This window comes from Egretta garzetta, unplaced genomic scaffold (genome assembly GCF_000687185.1).
Source record: "Egretta garzetta isolate BGI_Z169 unplaced genomic scaffold, ASM68718v1 scaffold135, whole genome shotgun sequence".
Classification (NCBI taxonomy): Eukaryota; Metazoa; Chordata; class Aves; order Pelecaniformes; family Ardeidae; genus Egretta; species Egretta garzetta.
In genome coordinates this window covers 282,562-304,743 of record NW_009259594.1, presented here as the reverse complement: position 1 = coordinate 304,743, position 22,182 = coordinate 282,562, and the positions used below count along the sequence as shown (strand labels likewise).

Sequence of the window (22,182 nt, the reverse complement as noted above, 5' to 3'; positions counted from 1 at the left end):
TTGAGAACCATTCAGGAGGAGTAAAAGCCCCTAAAAATTGCAGTGATTATGGCCCAAAGAAATAAATCGCACACAACATATGTTATATTGCATTGCATTGGAAGAAACTTCCAACATAGATGCTGCCAAAGAATGCACGTTAAAATAAATGCCTTTGGCAAAGAGAAACTTATCTGCATTTTTAAAATCACTTTTCTCAGCAAAAAGAGTAACTGCTGACATGAATGAACTTGTACGTGAAAAATGCAATTCAGAAGAGCAGTTATTTTTCTCCTCTAACAGTGACTGTACTCATCTAAATAAAACCCCCCTATGTTTATTCCTTTAAATGACTTTGTATTGCATAAGTAGCTACTGAAGATGTTTTCTTAGCATGAAGCATCTACAATGAACCTCCAAAACTGGTAAATGACAACAGCAGTTTTGAAGAGTGTTTCAGCATTCTAGTAAGAGCTATTAGGGGCATTCCAAGCTCCAACACTGGTTTGGAAAGGCTGGAAGGTTATGATGGCACAAGATGCCCTTGGAGGTTAGTGCAAAATCCATCAAATGTTCCTCTGTAGTTGTAGTCTCATTGGGCCAGGACAATTATGCCCCTCATTGAATTTCAGGTCTTGGTGAAAAAGAAACAGCCCTTACAATTTTTAGACTTGACCCATTCAACTTTTTTTTCCCAGGATAATTATCTAAAAACATTTCCCAAGGTTATTTAATCCTAGAAATGCATCATCTTGACTTCTGCAAAATAATAGGAGACTATAAAACATGAAAATGTCACAATTATTTCAGTATCAAAAAAGAAGCAACTGTGGTTTATTTGCAACATTCCTATCGTAACTATTTGGCATCCTAAGAGGTTATGTAATAAAATTAAGGATGAACTCGATCTTTCAAATTTCCTGGCAAAAGTGACTATGAAAGCACGAGACTTCACAAAAAGCAAAGATCTTTTTCTGTTTGTTTGCCCAAGAGAGCAGGCTTATGAGAATTCATCACTAGCATACTGATATTGTAATAATGAGACTTGAAACATCACTGGAGAATGTATCCCAGGACAACTGTTCTCTTTGTGGAGCTGCTGACTGGTACTTAGCCACTAAACATCAATCAGGCAGACCCAATTCTGACAAGAAATGAAAGACACTAAACTTCAACTAGGCAGATCCATTTCTGCCAAGAAATTAAACCAATGCAGTTTCCTTAACATGCTTCCGCCAAGAACATTTTTTATACATGAAAAGCTTTTGTGCTAAGATGAAGTCTAAAAGCATGTACATTCTACTCTACCTCTGGACTGAGAAATAAGTCACCCCCCTGCTATATACTGAAGCTTTTAAGAGAGGACACTTCCATCACTATGTGTTGATTGATGCATTTACTTACAATGAACTCATTACATTAGAAACAAGTTCGTTACCAGTGTTGCTTCCTCCTGGTTTCTATCCCCTGCTTCCCAAAGCAGGTTAGGTTACATATTCATTTTTTTCTTAATATTATTATATAAACAGGTAAGACATTCGAAGTATGGTATTTATTCCATTTGACCACAGAAACTGAGGTACATACCACAAGCCTCAAAGATTTTTTAATGTCTGCTAGCACTAGCATGAGCCACATAGGTCTGTCCTCAAATCAGGTACAGGTGATGCAATGTCCAAGATAGCCTGAAATCAGCTTTCCACTTCTTGCTCCTGACACAGAAGCCCTCTTGTAGCATAAGAGGACTTAGCAGGAAATTTAAATGTAAAGATTGTGCATGTGTGTGCACAAACAAGTCAAGAGAACTTAATTTGCTACTATTTTAGCCTTTATGCCATCTGCTTAGATTGCCTTCCAAATACTAATCCTATTTCTTCCCACTGTATTAACTTTTCAGACTTCCAAGTTTAGATTAATATATAGTTTGCCATACAACACGATTTTACATCTATATCTTAAGTATGCACTGCACAGACTGCTTCATTGTTTTTGTGGCATTTTCAAAATGGTGTGACCCTTCCCATTATGAAGATGCTCGAAAAGATTCCAAAGGAAGTAAAAAAATGCTTTCTTATTTGCAGAGCCAGCAGCACTGAAGACAGTAAGTTATCAACAAGAAATAGTTGCCTATACACTCATGCTGTGACCAGGACCAGTATAAAATGCATCAAGCATATTAATTGCATTCATTACTCTGTATCTTGCTTTTATGAGCAAGTTTATTCCCCTGACCCAGTCACAAGGCTAGCCTTATCTGTGAAGGTTCAGTCCTTTGATTTCTTGCAGAGGTGCAACTTCCAGGGAGGAAAACAAGCAATGTTAATCAAAAGAAAGGCTGGTATGGTTTAATCACTGATAAGATAGCATCTTGTTTCAGAATAGAAAAACCATACCACCCACAAAACCCTCATATCCAGAACATCAAACAGTCAAGAACATTCTTAGCACATGGTATACTTCTCAACTCTATTTACAATATAAAAACCATTTTGCATAAGCTAGAGATAGAAAAGTGACTTCTTCAGACAAGTTGGTGTTACCTCATAGCTTAAGAAAGACAACCTCTATTTTAAAATAGAAAACCTGGAACAAAGCCCCAGCTGCCACACATACCTGTACTGCACTCTCTCCTATGGCTTGACGAATTTCCCTCAGTGTCTGGTAGTGTTCTAGCAAGTGATCACCACATATTATGTCCACCTGTGAATGAACACAAACATGGTCAAGTTCAACCTACCTTTGGACTAGCAAACCAGTATCTAAGTCCTTTACATTTGATTAGCAGAGTTCAATTCTAGCATGTTAGACACTGAAGCCATCTTTACTTTTGTTTTCCGAATGTATTTAGCATGCATAGCACTATTGCACTGCCCTAATGCCCCCCACCCCATGCCTCTGACACGGGGCTCACTTCTGGAGGAGAGAGGAGAGTTTATTATTTCACTCCCAGTTTGGTGCGCCTGCTGAAAAAAGCTGTTTAGTAATAACTGTGATCAACTTAATGGGAATTTAGATCATGTATTAAAATGATCCCACAAATATCCAGAATCATTCATCAGTTGCAGAAAAGGACAACCTGTTTGTGCCACTGACAGAAAATGAGCCATTGCTAGCCTCATTTTTATCTTAAGTGAGAAAACACGTGAATAAGCCTGCTTAACGTGACTGTTTGGAAGAAGTGTTTAAATAGAAAAGAACAGCTCACTGTATGCCACTGTCAGCAATTACTTCACACCACCCTTCAAAATGCAATCAATACTTCTGTGATGCAAGCGAAGGGCATACTCAGCAATTCTAAGCAATGTCCTTTACTGCAGCTAAACTATGTCAATGGTGTCTGCAATTCCAGAGGAGGCACTTTTGTTAACTTAACTGCCCACAAACCCAGTAATTCTGGGGAAAGGGGAAGAAAAAAACCAACCAAAACAACAAAAAAACCCCCATAATGCAGCATTCTGAATTCCTTGGCTTGACTATTATGACAAGTAAGCTTCTTCATAAAGTTACCACAAATTTACTCTGCATAATGTAAACCCAGTCTCTAACACTCCTAATTAGAGCAGCTAACACAGCACTGTTTCTCTCTCAACTGCAGCTTGGTTACAGTTTCCTTATGAGCAATTTCTAGCTACGGAAATGAGAGGGCTCTCATCTGTGAATTACAGTGACGAAATCTCCAAATTTAAGATAAGAGCATTGACAATGAGCTGTCCCACAGCTTTCTGCAAGGAAAAAGTCTAAGCTCTGCCACTGCAGTAGCCAGGGAGCATACTGCAATATCATTACGTATTCTCTTACACGGTTACTATTCCACTGTAGGATACACTCTGTGCTTCAGCTATTCAATACCCCCGGATTTATGCCCTTCTGCATGCTGACCCACTATCTCTCTCTTGTTCCTCATTAAAAGATTTAGGAAGATTTATGCCTCATGCTGGCAGACATGTTCTGAGAATCAGGAACACAGGAACTCTACTCTTAGAGGCTCAAAAAAGGCTAATTTACTTCACTTCACCATCTGTATAGTATGAGAACAATGTAGAATACTCCATTCGTGTTAGGTTGAATTTTAATATGCAGAAGATGTAAACTGCTTAGTATTACTTCTGCTTTTAGCCTCCAGGAGAAAACCAGCAAATAAAAACTAATCTGGACATTAACATTAAATATTGATTAGATACCGATCCATATATACACACACGTATATATGTAACATCAAGATTTGAGGTATTTAACACAGAACCTGAAATCTCTCTCTCTCTCTCTCTCTCTTTGAAAGCTGGTTACAGTTATTTCTGCTGTTTCCCATGCGTTCTAGCTTCTACAGTTACTACTGCAGTCAGGCAAACAGACATGTCTAGTTTGCTTTCCAGTGGTAGAAGAGTTTAATTACTTTTGCTTTATAAGCTTACTTTCCTAATTTTTATAAGATACTGAAAAAAATCAATCCTGCTCCCACTGAAACATATATACATATACATTTTATATATTCTACAGAAATAGAAAATCTAATCTATTTGCCCAATACAGGATGCAAACTTAGTGACAACTGCTGATGATCTTTCAAAACAGAATCGGAAAGCTCATTTGAAAATATCCCACTGTTGATCCTGCTGCTCCAGTTTCAAATAGTAGTCACTAAAGATCCAGTGTCTTCTAATAAATTGAGTTTTTCACATTTACCATGCTAGAGTGCTCCGAATACCAAATGCCTGATCTCCTCATTCCCACACCAAAGCCTGATTTTCTGCCTACAAATTGTTATGCTAGGATTCATTCTAGAAGGACAAGAGAATAAAACATACAATAAAAAAATCCCAGCTCATTGTGGAAGTCAGGCTGAGAGAAATCCTTGTGCCATACGGGAATGAATATATTCCGTTACAAGAGAGGCACCAGCAACGCAAGTGCTATGAATTTATGATTTCAACTGACTGGCAAAACTGAACCCAGCTAGTACAGATAGCTAGTAAGACAGCAGTAAATATAGTCTGACCTTGTGCTGAAAGGAAACATGAAGGTGTAGCTGCTGAATCAGTCACTTCTGTTAAAATTCTTATTAAAATAAAGTAGCCTTTCCATTATGCCATTTATTTTCTTTAGGCTGCATGTATGCTTTAGAGCTATTTCTCTAAAAGACATGATAACAGACAATTATAAATTAATACTAAGTAAGACAGAGGTAAAAATGGAAACCTTTCATGTAAAGGACATGCCACAGAAGATTCATCCCAAGGGGAAATCTGGCCCAGAAAGCAGTTGACCTCAATCAGTAGTTTCTATGCCAACCTATACGATCCAGGGAAGGACAAGGAAAACACGAAGTTTCAAAGATTTACATGAGAATTTGGGCTAGTTATTGAAAAAGCTGGCACAGCTTTCCATTTCCTCTAGCTGCTATTTACTTTTCAAAGGTACCAGATACTTCTATTGCAGGGTCTAAGACTGGCATAAAGAAACTGCATCAACAACTACACTGTATGAGCGCAGACTTCGTTCCCATCTTTCCCCAGGCTGCAGTTCACATACACTGCCAGGAACGCACATCTGATTATGGAACATTTCTATTCCATAAGCTACATTAATGCATTCCGACCAGCCGAGCTGCAAGTCTTTCAGCAGTCTCTCTTGTCCTTACAGAATGAATGGCAAGAAGGGATAATGCTGCTGCAGGATGACCTCAAGGGAAGTAACACTTCAAAGAAAACTCATTTTCTCCTCACTCTTCAGCAGAACACAAACTATACAGATGTGTATCAGAAGTTGAAGCCAAGTACCTAATGGATTCCAAACACCATAACCATATCATTTAGCTCAAATTAAATGGTACCTACTTAGCTATTACTAGCAATTCCAGTTGCTCGAAAATTATTTTCATCCCCCCCCAACAAATTCCAGCAAGAATATCTGAGACCTTGTAATTAGAAATCTATATAAACACATACATTAATTGTTGCCAAAAGTAGAGAGATCAAAACAAAGCATCAGCAAGAGTAAACTACAGTCTGCCAGCTCAAGTGGTAGATGAAAATAAATGAAGCCTTAACCTTTCAGATAAACTATGAAATCTGAATCATAATCCATTTGCAAACTTGAATACAGAAGTCTGAAAATAATTTCAGGCCTCAGACTAGGAACAAAGAACAAAGGCAGTGGCTTCAAAAAATGCTTTTTAGACTTTTATATATACTGTCACACATGAGCCAGATGGCTTATTTCACATTTTCATTAACCTCAATCCAACCCACTTGTGTAGGTCCATGAAGAAGGACAAATATTAACTAATATTCCACACAAATTAAGTCAAAGAGGTCCAAGTTCAGGAGAATGGGTAACATACTTTCTATCACTTGGTCACTGAATCAGCTCTAACAGGGAACAAGTAAAACATTCTCAAATAATACTTCTACAGACTGTCAAACTAAGCTGATATTCAGTAGGAATGGATTGCATTCACAAAATAACCACACTTAGTGTCCTTACTGGAAGTTTCAACAACGAAACCAAGGATGCAACTGATACACTGAGGATAGAAAGGAGGAAAGACTGTTCTCTCCTTACAGTCAAATCTTTTCAAGTCCCAGGTAAGGCATAATTAAACACTGTGGCAGTAAGCTTTCTGTAGATAAATGTGGGAAAAAATGCTGCAAATGCAGTGGATTTTAGCTCAATAGTGCTTGAAACGTGTTTCTGAAAGAAATTTCCTAGCTTCCCAAGGGAATCTAGTTCTTGGACTCTAGTCCCAAGCTGAGCACACCAAACTCATAACGTTTTATACAAAAATTGATTACTTTAGGTAATAAAGCACTGGAGAGAGTTAGAAATCAAGACTAAAGAAGTAATATTAAAAAGAAAAGCTTGTTGTCCTAAGTTAGTATCTATTTCTTCTTTAACATACTTTGGGGAAGCCTACAGGAAATGAACTACTGCAGTCCTCAACTCTCTTCCAAATTTCTACAGCAAACTAAAAAAGCAGCCAAGCACCCTCTTCATTTATATTCTTTGCACATATGGTTTACAACCTATTTCCCTAAATTCTTCTGCCTGTGCTAATTTATATTCAGGTTCTCCCTTATTTTGTTTTACAGTTTCTGTTTTATTACCCATCCTGGAAAGTTGGAGCAAGACATGATTCATCAGGCTTATTAATCTTCAATGACATATCTGACGTCTCTTTTGCTTTCTGCATCTTAACCAAACCATCAGCTTCAGTTGTGCATACTACAATGACAAGATGACAGCTCAGTACATACACTGCTTTAATCTTAATTCCCCATATGACAAAGAAATGATCAATCAGGATAGGAAAAATACTTCCTGCTTCATTTCCCTAATTCCCCAACCTCTTAAAAATAGGCCTGAATATCTTCAGGAAATCAGTCATGATTTGTGGCATGAAAATCGACTATACATTTCCAGTGACCAAAAAAAATACTTGTTGAAAAAAAATGGAAGCAGATCAGTTAAGATGGGGGGAAAAAAAAGCAGCCCAAGGATCTGACTGTAGAAGAAAGCAGATCAACATTTGTTCCAGACAGGCAGAGCTTGCACAAAAGAGACCAAGAGATTAGAACTAGCCAGTGACTATGCCTTACTCCAGAATGGCAAACTGGATGTTAGCAGAGGTAAAAGCGCCTGGATCAGCATCAAGCAACATCTTGAGAAAGGAAGCCTATGAAATCATCAGCTTTTGAGACACTGTAGCATTTACTCACTAATGGCGGATCATATCCTGTCTGGTGAAGTCCAAGCAGAAAGTAACTAATGGCGGAAAAATTCTTGAGTTACCTCTATTAGATGATTTCAAGATTGCAAAATCTGAAAGACATCCAACACACAGGCCTAGCTTGATTTTGAAAGATGGGTAACTGCAGTTTCCATTACAGATGCTCAGTGTTACTGAAAATTGAGATTCTGATGTACTATTTAAGAAAACCCAAACAAAAAACCAGTTCCTTCCCCTCAGATAAATAACTCAATGCAAGATGTTTCTCTAGCCTCATATTGAGGATACTTTTATTTGTTCAGAACATCAAGTCACCACCACCTGAAACCTACAGAGACTCTCACTGAGAGGAAATCAGCAAATGAAGATACATTACCTCCTCAGAACGATGAATAATTTATCTGATTTGCTTTGTTACCACTGAAAGGTAAGCAGTATGAATAAATACTCACTACCGAGGCCCACAGTCACGCTATATTGTCTCAGAGAGTTCCTGCTATATGAAAACACAGCCTTAACTCCAAAACCAGCACTTAACTTCCACCATTTGCCTATTCACATCAGTATCAGCTTGATTTACCAATAACTGACAGCTTTAAGTATCATTTACACATTACGGAACTCCTGCACCTTCTCAACTGAATGGTTGCTGAAATATATTGAAGAATTGAAAACTGGTTTTGACACGCAATTCCTATCAAAATGATTGATAAATATGACGTTAATTCTTTTGTACCGTATTCTGCTCCTTTGAATTCTTATTTGGAGACATGTGCCTACATTTGCATTCATACCTTTCATTTCAACACATCCATCCACAGTATTATTCTTTCTTAGCCCTTGTTTTCTTTTTCAACATTCAGTTAAATTTTACTGTTATTCAGCTCCTACCTGTCTCTGCCTCCACATCCTCCCACACTCACACACTTTCCTGTCTATATACTCAGTTCTATCTTTGAAATAGCAGTATATTTTGGGTTTGAATTTAATCTGCTGAAATCTTATATGGTACTTTAGAAACTCTATACAAATAATGAAGTATTATAATGACAATTTAAACATGCTGCAAATGAGTTGGGAGAGTTGTTTCTTGCAGGTCACAAGATTTCAAACATTGCATTTTTTAAACCTTACTGCATTAAAAAACCCCTAACATTACTTCCAGATTAATGAACAACGGAAACGTTCTGTCTGAAGCGCAAGCACTACATTGATCACACTAAACTTGTAAGTGACCCTACAAGCGGCATACCTGACAAGTAGGGTCCAGATCCATTTTTCTTCTGAGGAATTTCTCCACGTGTCCAATTGTTGCCTCCCCTGAAACACGCACAAACTTCTTTTCCAAAGGCTGCAAAGAATAAATGTAAGATTTTAAGACACTATACACTTTCAGCCATTATCCCTCATAAACCCCAAACCCACGTGAAAGTCCAATAACAGAGGGAGACAGTTTAAATTATTGGACCCTTCTCTGATCTACTTCCAGATTACCTCATAGGGAAGAGACTACATACTTATTAAGACTCCAGGTTCAAACTTCCTACTGTTTAAAACAACATTTAGAAAGAACTACTGACTTCAGTCCTATTTCATTATTAAGTACTGGGCAATGACACTTCATATTAATTCCACATAGAAATTAGCATTACACAGCATTTTAAGAACTCCTCCCCCTACAAGCATTTACTCATCAGAAGCACATGAACTATTTCCTAAAGTTTCCTTATTTTCCTCAAATCAGGCTTGTGTACCAAACACGATTCAGATAATTAAACCATGTCAATTACAATGTAAGGAGCTTAAGTCCTTTAGCATTCCAGAAGTATTATGGCTTGGGCTGGAATCAACTTAATAGTCCATGAAATTCCAGAATCAATTAAAATATACTACTAGGCAGAACACAAGGGCATGACTCGTCTGAAATATTTTTGCATAATTTCTAAATACTTCCACAACAAGGACTGCAATGACAAGACATTTGTTATGCCAGCCTCAAAAATTTTAATGGGTTTCTCTTCTATGGATAAAATTTTAAACAGCTGATGGGTGATATGTGCAGCTAAGCGAAGAGGCACAAAGGCAGAGCAGATGACTGCATTCAGTATGATAAATGGATTACCTTTTCTGTCAATTAATTGGATTTTTACTTTGACTTCTGAACAGCTGTGATTTACTATCCAGGTTCATCGTATTCTTTCAATTTGAAAGAAGGGTCAGAGGGTCATGGATTACCCTTGAATTCAATCATGAATTTAAATATGTATCCATGATAACTGTGGTTTTGGAACAATAGTTTGATTTATTCATGTACAAGAGCTAGAAATGACAGTCAGACCTGATCTAGGGAACTATGCTGCTGCAAGCTTGATGATGCTGAATTTATGTTTGCTGCATGTATAAATCACAGTTTATGGCCACGGACCTTGTAACCTGTTCTCTCCCCCCATTCCCAGTTTAAAAAAAAAAAAGTTGAAAACCCTACATATATGCAGTTCAACATCTAGCTCAGAAAAATAAGACAAATAAACAAGTAATTAAGGACAGAGCAATGCTAAAAATGGATCAGGGTATGTTTTGTGAGAAGTGGATGTGAAAGAGGATTCTGAAGGTTGATGACTGAACCTCTTGGTCATGAAGTGTAATAAAAAAGCATGAAGATATAAAGCGTAGTGAAGAAAATAAGGATAGAAAGAAAGAAGAAATAAAGTGAAGCAGGGGGTTAACATACAGCAAGGAATTTGAAAATGCTGTAGAAAAATACCAGTTAAAAGATGTGGTATTTCTTAAAACTCACATAGATGATACAGAAGTCTAAACATGCACATAAGCTGAGTGGCACTTTAGTCTATGGATAATAGGATTATTTGCAGCACAGAACTATTGACTGTGAGTAATGGTGGGCAGCCTTTCATCTTCAACATCCTCAGAACACTAGAGTTAAAGTGAGCAGGGATATTTATGGCTTAAAAGGGAGAACACCCCCCCCCCCAAACCACCTAGTAAAAAAAAAAAAAAGCCTTTTCTGAATCACAAACACTCCTTAATGATGTTCGAGCCAAGTATCTTTTTTAAAAGGCAAAACTACTTGCATTGGAGTGGCATGTTTCAGAGGAAATAAGTGTCTGACACAAATTTTAGTGTTACAACACGTAAGTTAATAAAGTGGTTGAACTGCCCTACAGTCATTCTTGTGTGGCCCCAAATGAACAGGATTAAAAAATAAAGCAGAATGAAGGGCAAATATGAGACAGGAAGGATGGGAGGCGATACAAGGGCAAGAAGATTAAAGAAGTAGTGTGAAATTTAAGGGTAAAAAGAAGAAAAAAATGCTGGGTAGGTATGGGGGTGCAACAGATGAAGAAAATTGACTGCAGACATTTTCAGGAACACTGCCCCTTCTACAGATTAATTTTGTTTTACTAAACTCTGTGAAAATTCTTATTTCTGTATTTGAAAGTTTGAAATTGCCTCCTAAGCTCTGCTATAACAAATGTAATTACTATTAAAAATAGTATGAGTAACTGCAATATCAGTTCAGGTCTGTGCCTGAAAATACATGGATTAGAAATCAACCCAGCTGAAAACATTCAGGAAATTAGTAAAATGGTACAATCAGGACGATTAATATTTAAGTTACTAACAAGCTTTTTTCACAAATTCAACAGTAAAATTTTCCTGCTAACTGTACCAGTTTGGTGTCTCATATTCTATTGTTCTGTGCCATTCCATCTTTTCAATCCTACAATTCCAATACAATGAAAGATTAAATGCAACATATACTGAGGAATTTTAAATTACATCTCCTTCTTGCCCTTGAATAGAGTCTTGTTTTCTAAACGTTTAGCCACAATAGTGGAATGACACACTCTAAGCATCTCTAATTACAGCATATGAAATCATGAAGGCAGCAAACAATGTACACTTCCTCTAGGAATTTGTGCTGAAGCAGTTCAGTAGGAAGATCTGTATTGGAAGAAAAGCCATATTCCTTAGCAAGGATTGGGAATGCTGTTTCTTGTTGTTTAACAGAACAGCCACCGTTCAGACAACAAACATTGCTAGTGAAGGGATGGAGAGAAGAATAAGCTTTCTATTGGCTAAGTAAGTATATTGTGCCATCTAGACAATTTGTGGGTTTTTTTTTTTTGTTATATGTTTAAGCACATAGCAATTTATTATACTAGTTTCATACTTTTGGCTAAGCTTCCTCTGAATAACCTATGCAAGCTTTCCACTACAACTAGAGAATCTTCTACAAAAACAAGTATTTTAGACAACATCTACACCTTTGTTCAGGACTCCAATAAAAGCCATAGTAGTGCACCTTTTAGAGAGAGATACAAGAATAACAAGCTAGAATCACCTAGGTGCAATTTCATCAGTATCATTCCCATTCTCCCACCAAAACTTTAATTACTTAGCCTCAGAAGCATTCTTTTCCTTTTCTGTGATGCTATACAATAATAGGTTTGAAAGTACTCTGTAATGCAAGGTTGGTGTTACTATGCCGATGAAAGTTCAGGCTGTACTTGGTGTAAGAAAAACAAATTACATTAAATACATTCAGGTTATACGTATTTCTGAAGTAAATCGTAAGAGAAAAATTCAAATCACATCTGCACCTTAAAATTCCCTGTGCCTTCGTTAGCTCTGAAAAACAAGAGAAGAGTAAACACAATCAATATTGCTAAGGTTAACAGTTATTAACACCCTCAAGCTCTTTATTATAACAGTGACTTACTGATTTAGTAGTGTGGCATATGAAGCTTATTGTCTGAATCAGGCTATTCCTTTCATTAAACTCCAATACATTTAATAACATTAGACTGAATTTATATATATCTTTTTCTCCTACTCTTTATTTGGTACTCCATTTTTCAGCTATGACTTTAAGGTTTGTCAAAATGAAATTTAAAAAACCCAACACACAGCCTAAAGCCATTTCATAATGCAACATAACATTCATTTTCACAGGAGTGAATATTAATGCTGCTTAAACATCTATACTTCACCATCCTTGATATTTGGAACTTTAACAGACAGTACCTAAGAAGCTGCTGACCGAACAGGCCCCACCACTGAAGAGACTTTCTGGGCCTTCCAGACTATTTATATCACAGGATGAATGCTATCTAGGAACTCAGGGAAGCAGCAGGTGTTCCTCTGGAAGGTGAAATACATACAAAGATGACAAATGACCAAATTCCCAGCTGGCTTCAGAGGTTCATTGATTTGCACAGTCTAAGCATGTGATCTACTACTGATCATCTATACTCCGTACCTCCATCTTGTAATGAAATGTATTTCTCAATTAATTGAGCCCAATTAAATCTCACTATTCTTGCATTGCATTAGCAAGTATGTACATATGAAAGGAAAAAAAATGCACTATTTCATTGCACTGGAGAGAAAAATCAAACATCACTATAAACCAACTATATTTCTACTGACCATTTGATATAGCAAACAAAGGTATTTGTAATGCTTGTGCAGACCACACATTAGCATGGCACTTCAAGCCACTGTAACTGAGTATCTCCACCTCTAAATATGTACCAGCTATCAGAGTCAAGTAAAACTATCATCAAATTCTGCCACTGAAATTAAGTTTCAAGTTACTAAGTAACAAACATAGAAAAGCTTTTCCACCACAGCTGTCATTTTCTTTGATACTGTTCCACAGCCACAGTAGAGTAGATAACACTCTCTAAAGACACTGTATAGACAGACTTTCAGAATAACAATTTCTGGTGGCTGGTCCAATCTACTCCAAGTTTTCTTTATCCAAAGAGCTTTCTTAATCTCTCATCCCAGGAAAAGCTCTTTGATTTTGCCCTTTGAAGGGGAAAACGCTTTAACCCTTAAACATATAAAGTATAAAAGAAGATCAAAGGTTAAAAAAAGCCATTAAAATAAATTGCAAAGTAGATGCTGTTAAGCCGTCAACCTTTTTTTTGTTAGAAACATTCTGTGCTTCCCTCAATATAAGTAACAAAACCACAGTGGACAGTTTCACACCTTATAGATGGTATTTGCACAGTATCACCTGCCTGCTGCCAACACGGGAATGGAAGCTTGCAATAAAACTACCAGAAAAACAAGTACACCACCACAGATTCAAAAGTCATTTTGTTTCACAGACAGGCAAATACACATTTACTAGTTTTGAGGTCTAAGTTGCCTGACATCTTCCTCTTGCTCTGAAAAAAGAAAAGTGTACCTGCTGAGCATCACAGGGTGGGACTCGCAACCCGGAGACTTTCACAGGGGAGATCTAAACGAAAGTACTTTCACTACAGTGAGTACAAACTGCATCTCATCCTGCAGTCAAGACAATCTTAAGGAAGCTTTCCTATAGTGTCACCAAGTGTTCCAACCCAAAAAGGACGTAAAATCTAATTCCTGTTTTTGAAGTAATTTTACAGTGAAATTATCACTGAGAAAGCTGCGGTGCTGTTGGTATAAAAGCATGCTCCTATGCCCCTTCATTCTCCATATGCTCCTCTGCCACCTGCTGGGCCAGCACAGCAGCAGCCGGTACTCATCACAGGTCCCAGAAAGAGCATCCTTCAAACTCCTAGCTAGAAGCTAAATTAGTGAGACACAGTCACAGCCAAGTCAATAAAATAACCACATATTTTCCTAATATTCCTAACACAACATAAACATAGGGTAAATAGCATTACATTTACTCTTTTCTACTGAGATTTTAGTCAAAGAATTTTACCTTATGTCTGTACTTACCAATTTAATCATGTTTTACCCAATGGGGTAAAAAGCATGCCTGAGCACCAGGTCACTGGGACCCTGTACTAATTACATCATAGGTTTTATACCACATTCATTAAAGGGAAAAAAGCCTCTATAAGTACAATTAAAAACTTAAAATTTAAAGTAAGTTTTGAGTGTACAATACACAATGGTCACTGGCTGAACAGCTGTATATGGCTTTGCTTTCCTCTCCTATTCAACACATGGCTCTTGGCTTCACTTATGACAAACCCGCTCTTAACGCACAAGCATTTATTCCCTCTGTCTCATTTCTTCAATGCATGAATGTATTTGCATACCATCCTACTCTGCAGAATGGCAGTATACTACCTTGTTTAAAAAGAGTAACCTGAGACAGACTGTGCTAAAAGGTAACCAAGAACAGCTAATGCCCAATTTGGGACACCCAGGACTGGATTTGTCTGCAAAACACTTGATACCACAGTTTTAGTCATGGCTCCCACTGCTTTTAGCTGTGCTTGTGAGCACTCAGCACTTCTGCAAGTCAGGCATAAAGAAACTGAACGCTGAAATTAAGTCAGGTATGGGGATTCACAAGGCCATTCTATAGCACAGTCAGGTATTGTTCCCTAGAGGTTTAGCTCTAAGACCGTCTCTTTTCTTCCTGCAGTCCTACTCCTCATCCAAAGAAATAAAGAAGCCACGTGATGAGCAACACAAAAATAAAAAACAACAAAACAAAAACCCACACACCTGACCAAAATTTACCTGTGGATGAAATCTGTTCTGTACTCTGAATAAAGTGAGACACAGTGGAGACACTGAACATAACATAAAAAAAGCCTAGGACATGATATCTACAAAGAGTGAGGTTGAATCAAGATGGTATGGTTTGCTGCTAGAATTTCCCAGGGCTTGATTTCACATCATTTGTGTAATAGTTTGCTATGATCACTTATTTTGAACATTTTGTTCAGACGACGTCAGGCCAAAAGCAGGCATATTCTCGGTAGAGGGTAAGAGTTCCACAGAAGTCAAGCCACTTCCCCCCCACAACTGAGGTTCTGCACTGTGTGGTGCTAGCAGAGTAGTAGCAAATCTGCATATGGCCAAAGCAATACAATTTCTCCTTCTTGTGTTCCTGAAAACAACTCAAGCGTTTGGGCTAGATTTCCCCTACACAATCCATGGCTAAAGATGACTCCTGATACAAAAGCTTCAGCATAATTCATTGAAGTCCAGGAAACAGTCAGGCAAACTTAACAGTAGACCACATTACTACCCCCACCTATAACATTTAGGGGAACACTACTCTTACTGCCCAGGTTGTAGCTGCCATCCCTGAGTTACATGAGCAAGTCCTGGCATAGTCAGCATTAATGGTACTGCCACCTACAGGGATTAAGGAAGTATAAGAGACTGGTATTTGATAACTCAGTTTACTGAGACTACACTACTTTGTTAAAAATAAAATGAACACATGTAAGTTTTAAAACTACACTTTTTAGGAAGCTGTTTTCACAGGAAGACACCTTATACACTTAATTATCTGCATCATCTAGCTATGCATCGTTGGCTGTCACTGTTATTGCCCTGTAAGTTAAAGCCAGCTCCCCACTGCTATTTGAGATGGAGGAAAAGCACATTCAATGAAAACTAAGAGCCAGTAATGGTCCAACACACACAAGCAGCACCCTCACGTCAGCCACTTGCTCTCATATTTGCCCACAACTCACCCAATGAACTCCAGAAGTATGGAGATGTCAAGTTCTGGTGGGATCCGGAACACAGAGCCCAGAACTTTTCGAGGTCTTCCTCTGCTCACTGGAACTGGCTGTGGGACAGCTAAAATATTCAAATAGCCAAAATGCAAACACGACTTGAAATAACAGCAACATAAGACACTAACATGCGCCAAGCAAAACAGATGAGCTCATAAGAAAAAAGAGCCCATGCAATGTATCCTATTTTTTTAATGACTAAATCAGCTCTTTATACATTTCATGCTGTGTATCTGAACCAGTGTTTTATTAGCTTTCAGCGTGGCACCTCTCCAAAGAGCCGTTTATTTGATAGTAAGACAAAAAATAATTAGAATAATCCCTCATCTGTCAACAGACTTTGAAGTTCTTACTTTTACTTCTCTGTAACACATATATTATTTCTAATCTGTTTAAAAAATATCCAACCATTATCTGGGTTTAAGTGCTTGCCAGACCCATCTTCTGTTTTTGTAATTTGAGAACTGTGACAAGACATAGTTATCAGACAACCACGAATCACATATTTCCAATACTGCATATCTTCTTCAGTTGTGAGCTAATATTTCAAGGAAAGCCCTTAAGAATAAATGGTATAGTAAATATTTCCTTAACAGTATCCTCTAAAGTGATTACAGCTCACCTGGTTTGGGCACTTCTAATCCTCTTTCTTTATAGAAGTCATGCATTTGTTTTTTCTCCCCTGAAAAAAACCCACAATACAGAACAGATTGGAATGTTATTTCAGATGCTGAGAGTACCCATATAGTTTGCAATGGTTAGAACAGTAAAAACTTTCCAAGTTCCTACAGATCTTCACCATCACTAGCATTCCATATGAGGCTGGGACACTTAAGATACCTGGACTAAGAGTTTGTTTGTAAAAACTAGGAAGAAATCAGAGAAATTAGCCATACTGAAATAGCTGAAAAAAATAGTATCTTTCTGGCTGTCATGACTATTTTTATACCATCTATAGACTGTCATAACTATTTTTATACCATCTATAGTCCACATATATCCACTAGATGTACATGTTTCACCCAGTCCACCCAGGTGGACTGTGCAGACTCACCGGCTCCCCAAGTTCAAGGTGAATGACATGTGACAGTGAACACACTTAAAGCCAGAAAAATAAATGTGGCAGTGAAGAAAAAAGAAAAGCATTTGAGAGAATCAGTCTTAGCAACTTTTTTTCAACTGAGGCAAGTGAACTTATTAGATGGAATGATATTTTCTGTGCTTACACAGAAATATGAGGCATGACTACGAAATTTTATCTGGATATTTACCTGGACACAGCGACACCTGTGTTTCATGAGACAGGGTACATAGCACTATCCATAATAGCACTTAGCAGCCAGAAAGATGCCAGTTGGCACATCTAATTCATTAAGATTTATAACCAAACGTTACAATACTATTTTAAAGAGCCCAGAGCAGAAACCGGGCTTTGAATTACTCTGTTTTCTGTTCAGTCTTTTCAATCTCTAGATGGTAATAAAATAAAGGGACTTACTTTCCTCCAAATTGACAACTAATTTATAGACTATGTCTTGCAGTTGCCGGTCCAGTCTATTAAAGAGAGAAAAAAAAAAAAAGAACGTTTCTTTGGTGCAGTACAGAATGGTTTTCATTAAATTGTAACAGCGATGCCAAATACACCATTGAAATATGACGTACATAAAGAGAAGAGTGACAGAGCAGCAACTCCCTCTTGCCTAAATTTGTGTCCTGATAGCAGAGCTCCAACAGAAGCAGCCATGTAAAGTTAAAAGCACCACCCTTCAAGAATTCATGAACAGTTCAAGAAACTAAAACTCAGTTTTCAGATTTAATAAGTATATCATGCCAGCAGAGCTCTGTCTAAAAGGAAATCAAAGCAAATAGCTAGGAACTCGTATCACTGTAACACTGAGCAAATGCATGAAAACACACAGGGTGGGGGGTAAGAAACCCTAGAAAGGGATACAAATTGGATAAAACAAGGAATTGAATATTTTTATCTTTGCTACTGAGGTGAAGCTTACATAAACAAAGAACACAATGCGTTTCTTGTAACCAGTCCTTCATTTGAAATAGAAAAGCACTACAAGTCTGTAAAACAAAACATTTAAAAGCAAGCAGCAAAAACTTGAAAAAACATTGTACCTATAAAAATGACATGAACTTATTACCTGATATTATAAAGGGGCTGTGTTTGATGTACAACGATATTGCATTTTGGACATCTGTTGCTATAGTAGAAGTGTCTCACTATGCAGCTTTTACAAACTGTAAAGAAAAGAAACCCCATAGAAGTCACACGTCCATTATACAGTATCATCTGTTTAAGCAAGAGGAGCAATTACACCCTGACTTGTTAACTAAAATTTGTCAGAAACAAAATGAAGCAAGTCTTTGAACTTTAAAACTGAAGTAAACAGCAGCTCTCTGCCTGTACAGGATACAACACTCTTGAATATTCAGTTAGAATTATTCCTATGAATAATCCTAATACAATTAAAATGACAGAATTATCATTTCTTACTTTGTTTTTTCTACTGAAACAGCTTGTAGGGTGCTTTTCAGCAACCCTTTTTTCTGCAGCAGTCAGTATTCTGTTGTTTTAGCTCTACTCTTGTTCTGGGTAACACAATGACAACATTGAACACCTACCATTGTATCAGTTGTATTTTACATGTACTGTAAAAATTTGGAAGGAAAGCGAAAGAGTGGCAATACCTAGAAGAAATAACTTACTATTGAATCAGCTCCCTATCAGCCTGAACACAAACTTTTCCACAACATTTACCAGGAAACTTCTAAGAAATCACCACAGTTCCACTTGCAACATTATGCTGTCCTTACTAACAGCTGTGCTTTTTCCTAAATTACAAACTGCACTGAGTATTACATGGTATAGATCAAACTAGTAAGCAGTGCCCCATTTAAACAACAACAACAAAAAAAAAAAGAGCAAGAGAAAAAAAAAAAGATATTTCTCTCTATGTAGTGTTAGCAGCTACAAGGGCTAAGAAGTTGAGATTCTTGGATTCAGGTGGGAACATGGGTGCGGCTGAGAGTCAGCTTCACAGAAAGGATTGTATTAGCTTTGAGAGAAAACAGTTCTGCTAGCAATGGAAAAACAGTTAACACATGAGATGGGCTGACCCTGGCTGGATGCCAGGTGCTCACCAAAGCCGCTCTATCACTCCCCTCTTCAACCGGACAGGGGAGAGAAAAATATGTCAAAAGTCTCATGGGTTGAGATAAGGACAGTGAGAGATCATTTGCCAGTTACCGTCATGGACAAAACAGACTCAACTTGGTGAAATTAGTTTAATTTATTACCAATCAAATCAGAGGAGGATAAAAAAAATCTGAATTTTAAAACCCCTTCCCCCTCTCCTTCTTCCCAGGCTTAATGTTACTCCAGAATTCTCTACCTCCTCCCCAGGTGGTAGAGGGGGACAGGGAACCGGGGTTGGGGTCAGCTCATCACACATTGTCTCTGCCGCTCCTTCCTCCCCAGAGGAGGACTCCTCACACTCTGCCCTGTTCCAGTTTGGGGTCCCTCCCACAGCAGACAGTCCTCCATGCACTTCTCCAAATGGAGACCTTCACCCATGAACTGCTCCAGCATGCGTCCCTCTTTCCTACGGGGTGCAGTCCCTCAGGAACAGACGGCTCCAGCGTAGGTCCCCTGTGGGGTCACCAATCCTGACAGCAAACCTGCCCCAGCCTGGGCTCCTCTCTTCACGGGACCACAGGTCCTACCAGGAGCCTGCTCCAGTGTGGGCTTCCCACAGGGTCACAGCCTCCTTCGGGTACCTCCCTGGTCTGGCATGGGGTCCTCCCAGGGCTGCAGGGGGAGATTTGCTCCCCTGTGGGCCTCCATGGGCTGCAAGGGGACAGCCTGCCTCACCAGGGGCTGCACCAGGGTCTGCAGGGGAATCTCTGCTCCAGTGTCTGGGGCACCTCCTCCCTCCTGCTGCACTGACCTGGGTGTCTGGAGGGACGTTTTCTCTCACATCCTCTCACCTCTCTCTCTCCACTATTCTTCCCCAGCAGGGTTTGGGTTTTTTCTTTCCTTCTTAAATACATTGTCCCAGAGGTGCTACCACTATTACTGATTGGCTCAGCCTTGGCCAGCAGTAGGTCCGCTCTCAGCCGGCTGGCATTGGCTCCATCGGACATCAGGGAAGCTTCTGGCAGCTTCTCACAGAAGCCAAAAAAAAAGCCCACTGCCAAAACCTTGCCACGCAAACCAAATACAACACAACACAAGGATTGAGGGGAAAAATAAAAAGACAAGAACATTGAAATCAGTTTTTTATTATCAATCTATTTCTACTCATCAGGCTATAGACTAACTGTTCCAGGGCTGCATATAAATAGTTTCTGTAGCTGAACTGGTATTTCCATGCAGCTGCTTACTGAGTTTTGTGAACTTAGAAGCTCATATCAGCAACAGTTTAGGAAACTCTCTAGGCTGTTATGAGCAGGGCCACTCAACTTACTTTTCTCAGTTATATACTCAAATTCCAAGAGCCTACTTTAAAAAAAAAAGTATGCAGTAATTCTATTTTTGTTTTAATTGGGCTTTATCTTTCCCCACATCATCTTCCCTCTTAATCTGGGAAACTAACCAGACTTCATGATAGATTGATTTCATGATTTTCTGATGCTTAAAATATCCACAGACATATTTTCCTTAAGGAACAGAATAAACATAACACACGTTCACGTCAAACAGAGAATTACTTTGTGAAGCCAGAACATCTCAACAGCTAATTTTTGTCTGAATTTGCAGATAAGCTCTTAGAATGACAATACTGATACTTACAGGTGTGCAGACATTCTGTAATAGTTGTAGCATCAATAAAGTAACCTTTGCAGATGGAACACAGGATGTAAGGGGTCAACTCTGCGAGGTTTATCATACGCTACAAACAAAGAGTTTGCAAGAGTTTGAGTACACAGGGTAAGCCACACAATTTCCTGACTGCAGCTTCCAAAATATCACAGCCTTAAACCATGAAAAAGATCTGGATCAGCAAGCTACAGAAATGGGTTTTCCTAAGAGGTCAATCATTCCTCATATACAGCTCTCCTCTAAAGACTTTCATCTAGTCTTCCGAATTGACCTTTTTGTGAATGGCAATCCAATTTGTTTCATGAATCATATCCGAAAAGCAAACTATAAAGAGCCCTTTTGGCAAAAGTTCTTTTGGATAAACTCTTTAACAGAATATCAAACAATCAGCAAGCTTGAAGTGGATACTAGTAACAAATAATATCATTATTTGAAAATGCTCAGCAAGTGTGTTGGGGTCCCCAGTCAAGATATATAACTAGTGCCATGTCTTGTTCCTACACACAGTTAGGGATTATACAAATACATATTGAAGGAAAGAGTAAAATTTCACTGCTCTGAATTCTGATTATGAAGTACATTTATCAGGAACACATACAAGTAGTTTTACAACAATTTGCCTGCCAGAAGTCTACTATTTAAAAAAAGAATAAATTTCTAAAGTAATGATCTAAGATCTGTCTGACAAAGGTAACACATTAGATTTTTATGTTCCGCTTCCTCTAGTCTCTGAGCTAGACTAAGGGGCTTGCTTTCCTTCAATGACACCATTCGTTTTGCCCGCACACCACTGTTACCTCTTCGACAAGAGTTTGTAAGGGCTTCCTTTAAATGAGCCAGATAAAATGAACTTGGGTAGTAACAAAAAGCCTATTACCATACAGCTTCGGTTGCCTAAGCAGGGGTCCAGATTCACACCTGGAAGTTTTCAGAAGTCCCCAAAAGCACGCAAGTTGAAGTCCACTGCTTACAGGGCCTGCCTGAAAACCGGACTTCTGCAGAGGCCAGGCCTCACCTGAAGGCCTTGCCTTTCACACCCAGCAGCCTCCCCACAGCAGGGCAGGCTGCTCGCCCCGCCACCTCGCGCCCTCCGCACGCTCACGCGCCCGCCCTCCTCTCACATC

At 38.5% G+C, this 22,182-nt stretch overlaps 1 protein-coding gene across 4 annotated transcripts in view; it reads right to left on the bottom strand.

Moving 5' to 3' along the window:
- Positions 1-22,031, bottom strand: part of PCGF6 (polycomb group ring finger 6) — a 34,446-nt gene extending 12,415 nt beyond the window's left edge. For 3 of the 4 annotated variants that reach the window (XR_004841905.1, XR_004841906.1, XM_035893626.1), the window contains exons 1-9: positions 21,936-22,027; positions 21,029-21,128; positions 18,378-18,474; positions 17,720-17,775; positions 16,844-16,903; positions 16,177-16,285; positions 12,331-12,358; positions 8,958-9,056; positions 2,593-2,679 (exon numbers count right to left, since the gene is read on the bottom strand). Coding sequence is in view for 1 of the 4 variants with exons in the window: in XM_035893626.1 (XP_035749519.1) it covers positions 2,593-2,679; positions 8,958-9,056; positions 12,331-12,358; positions 16,177-16,285; positions 16,844-16,903; positions 17,720-17,775; positions 18,378-18,474; positions 21,029-21,128; positions 21,936-21,938 (639 nt within the window). In the remaining 3 variants the exon portion in view is untranslated. Of the gene's footprint in view, positions 1-2,591; positions 2,680-7,694; positions 7,798-8,957; positions 9,057-12,330; positions 12,359-16,176; positions 16,286-16,843; positions 16,904-17,719; positions 17,776-18,377; positions 18,475-21,028; positions 21,129-21,935 lie in introns of those variants that run through there. The other variant, XR_004841907.1, reaches the window with a different exon arrangement.
- Between the last annotated feature and the right edge of the window lie 151 nt (positions 22,032-22,182).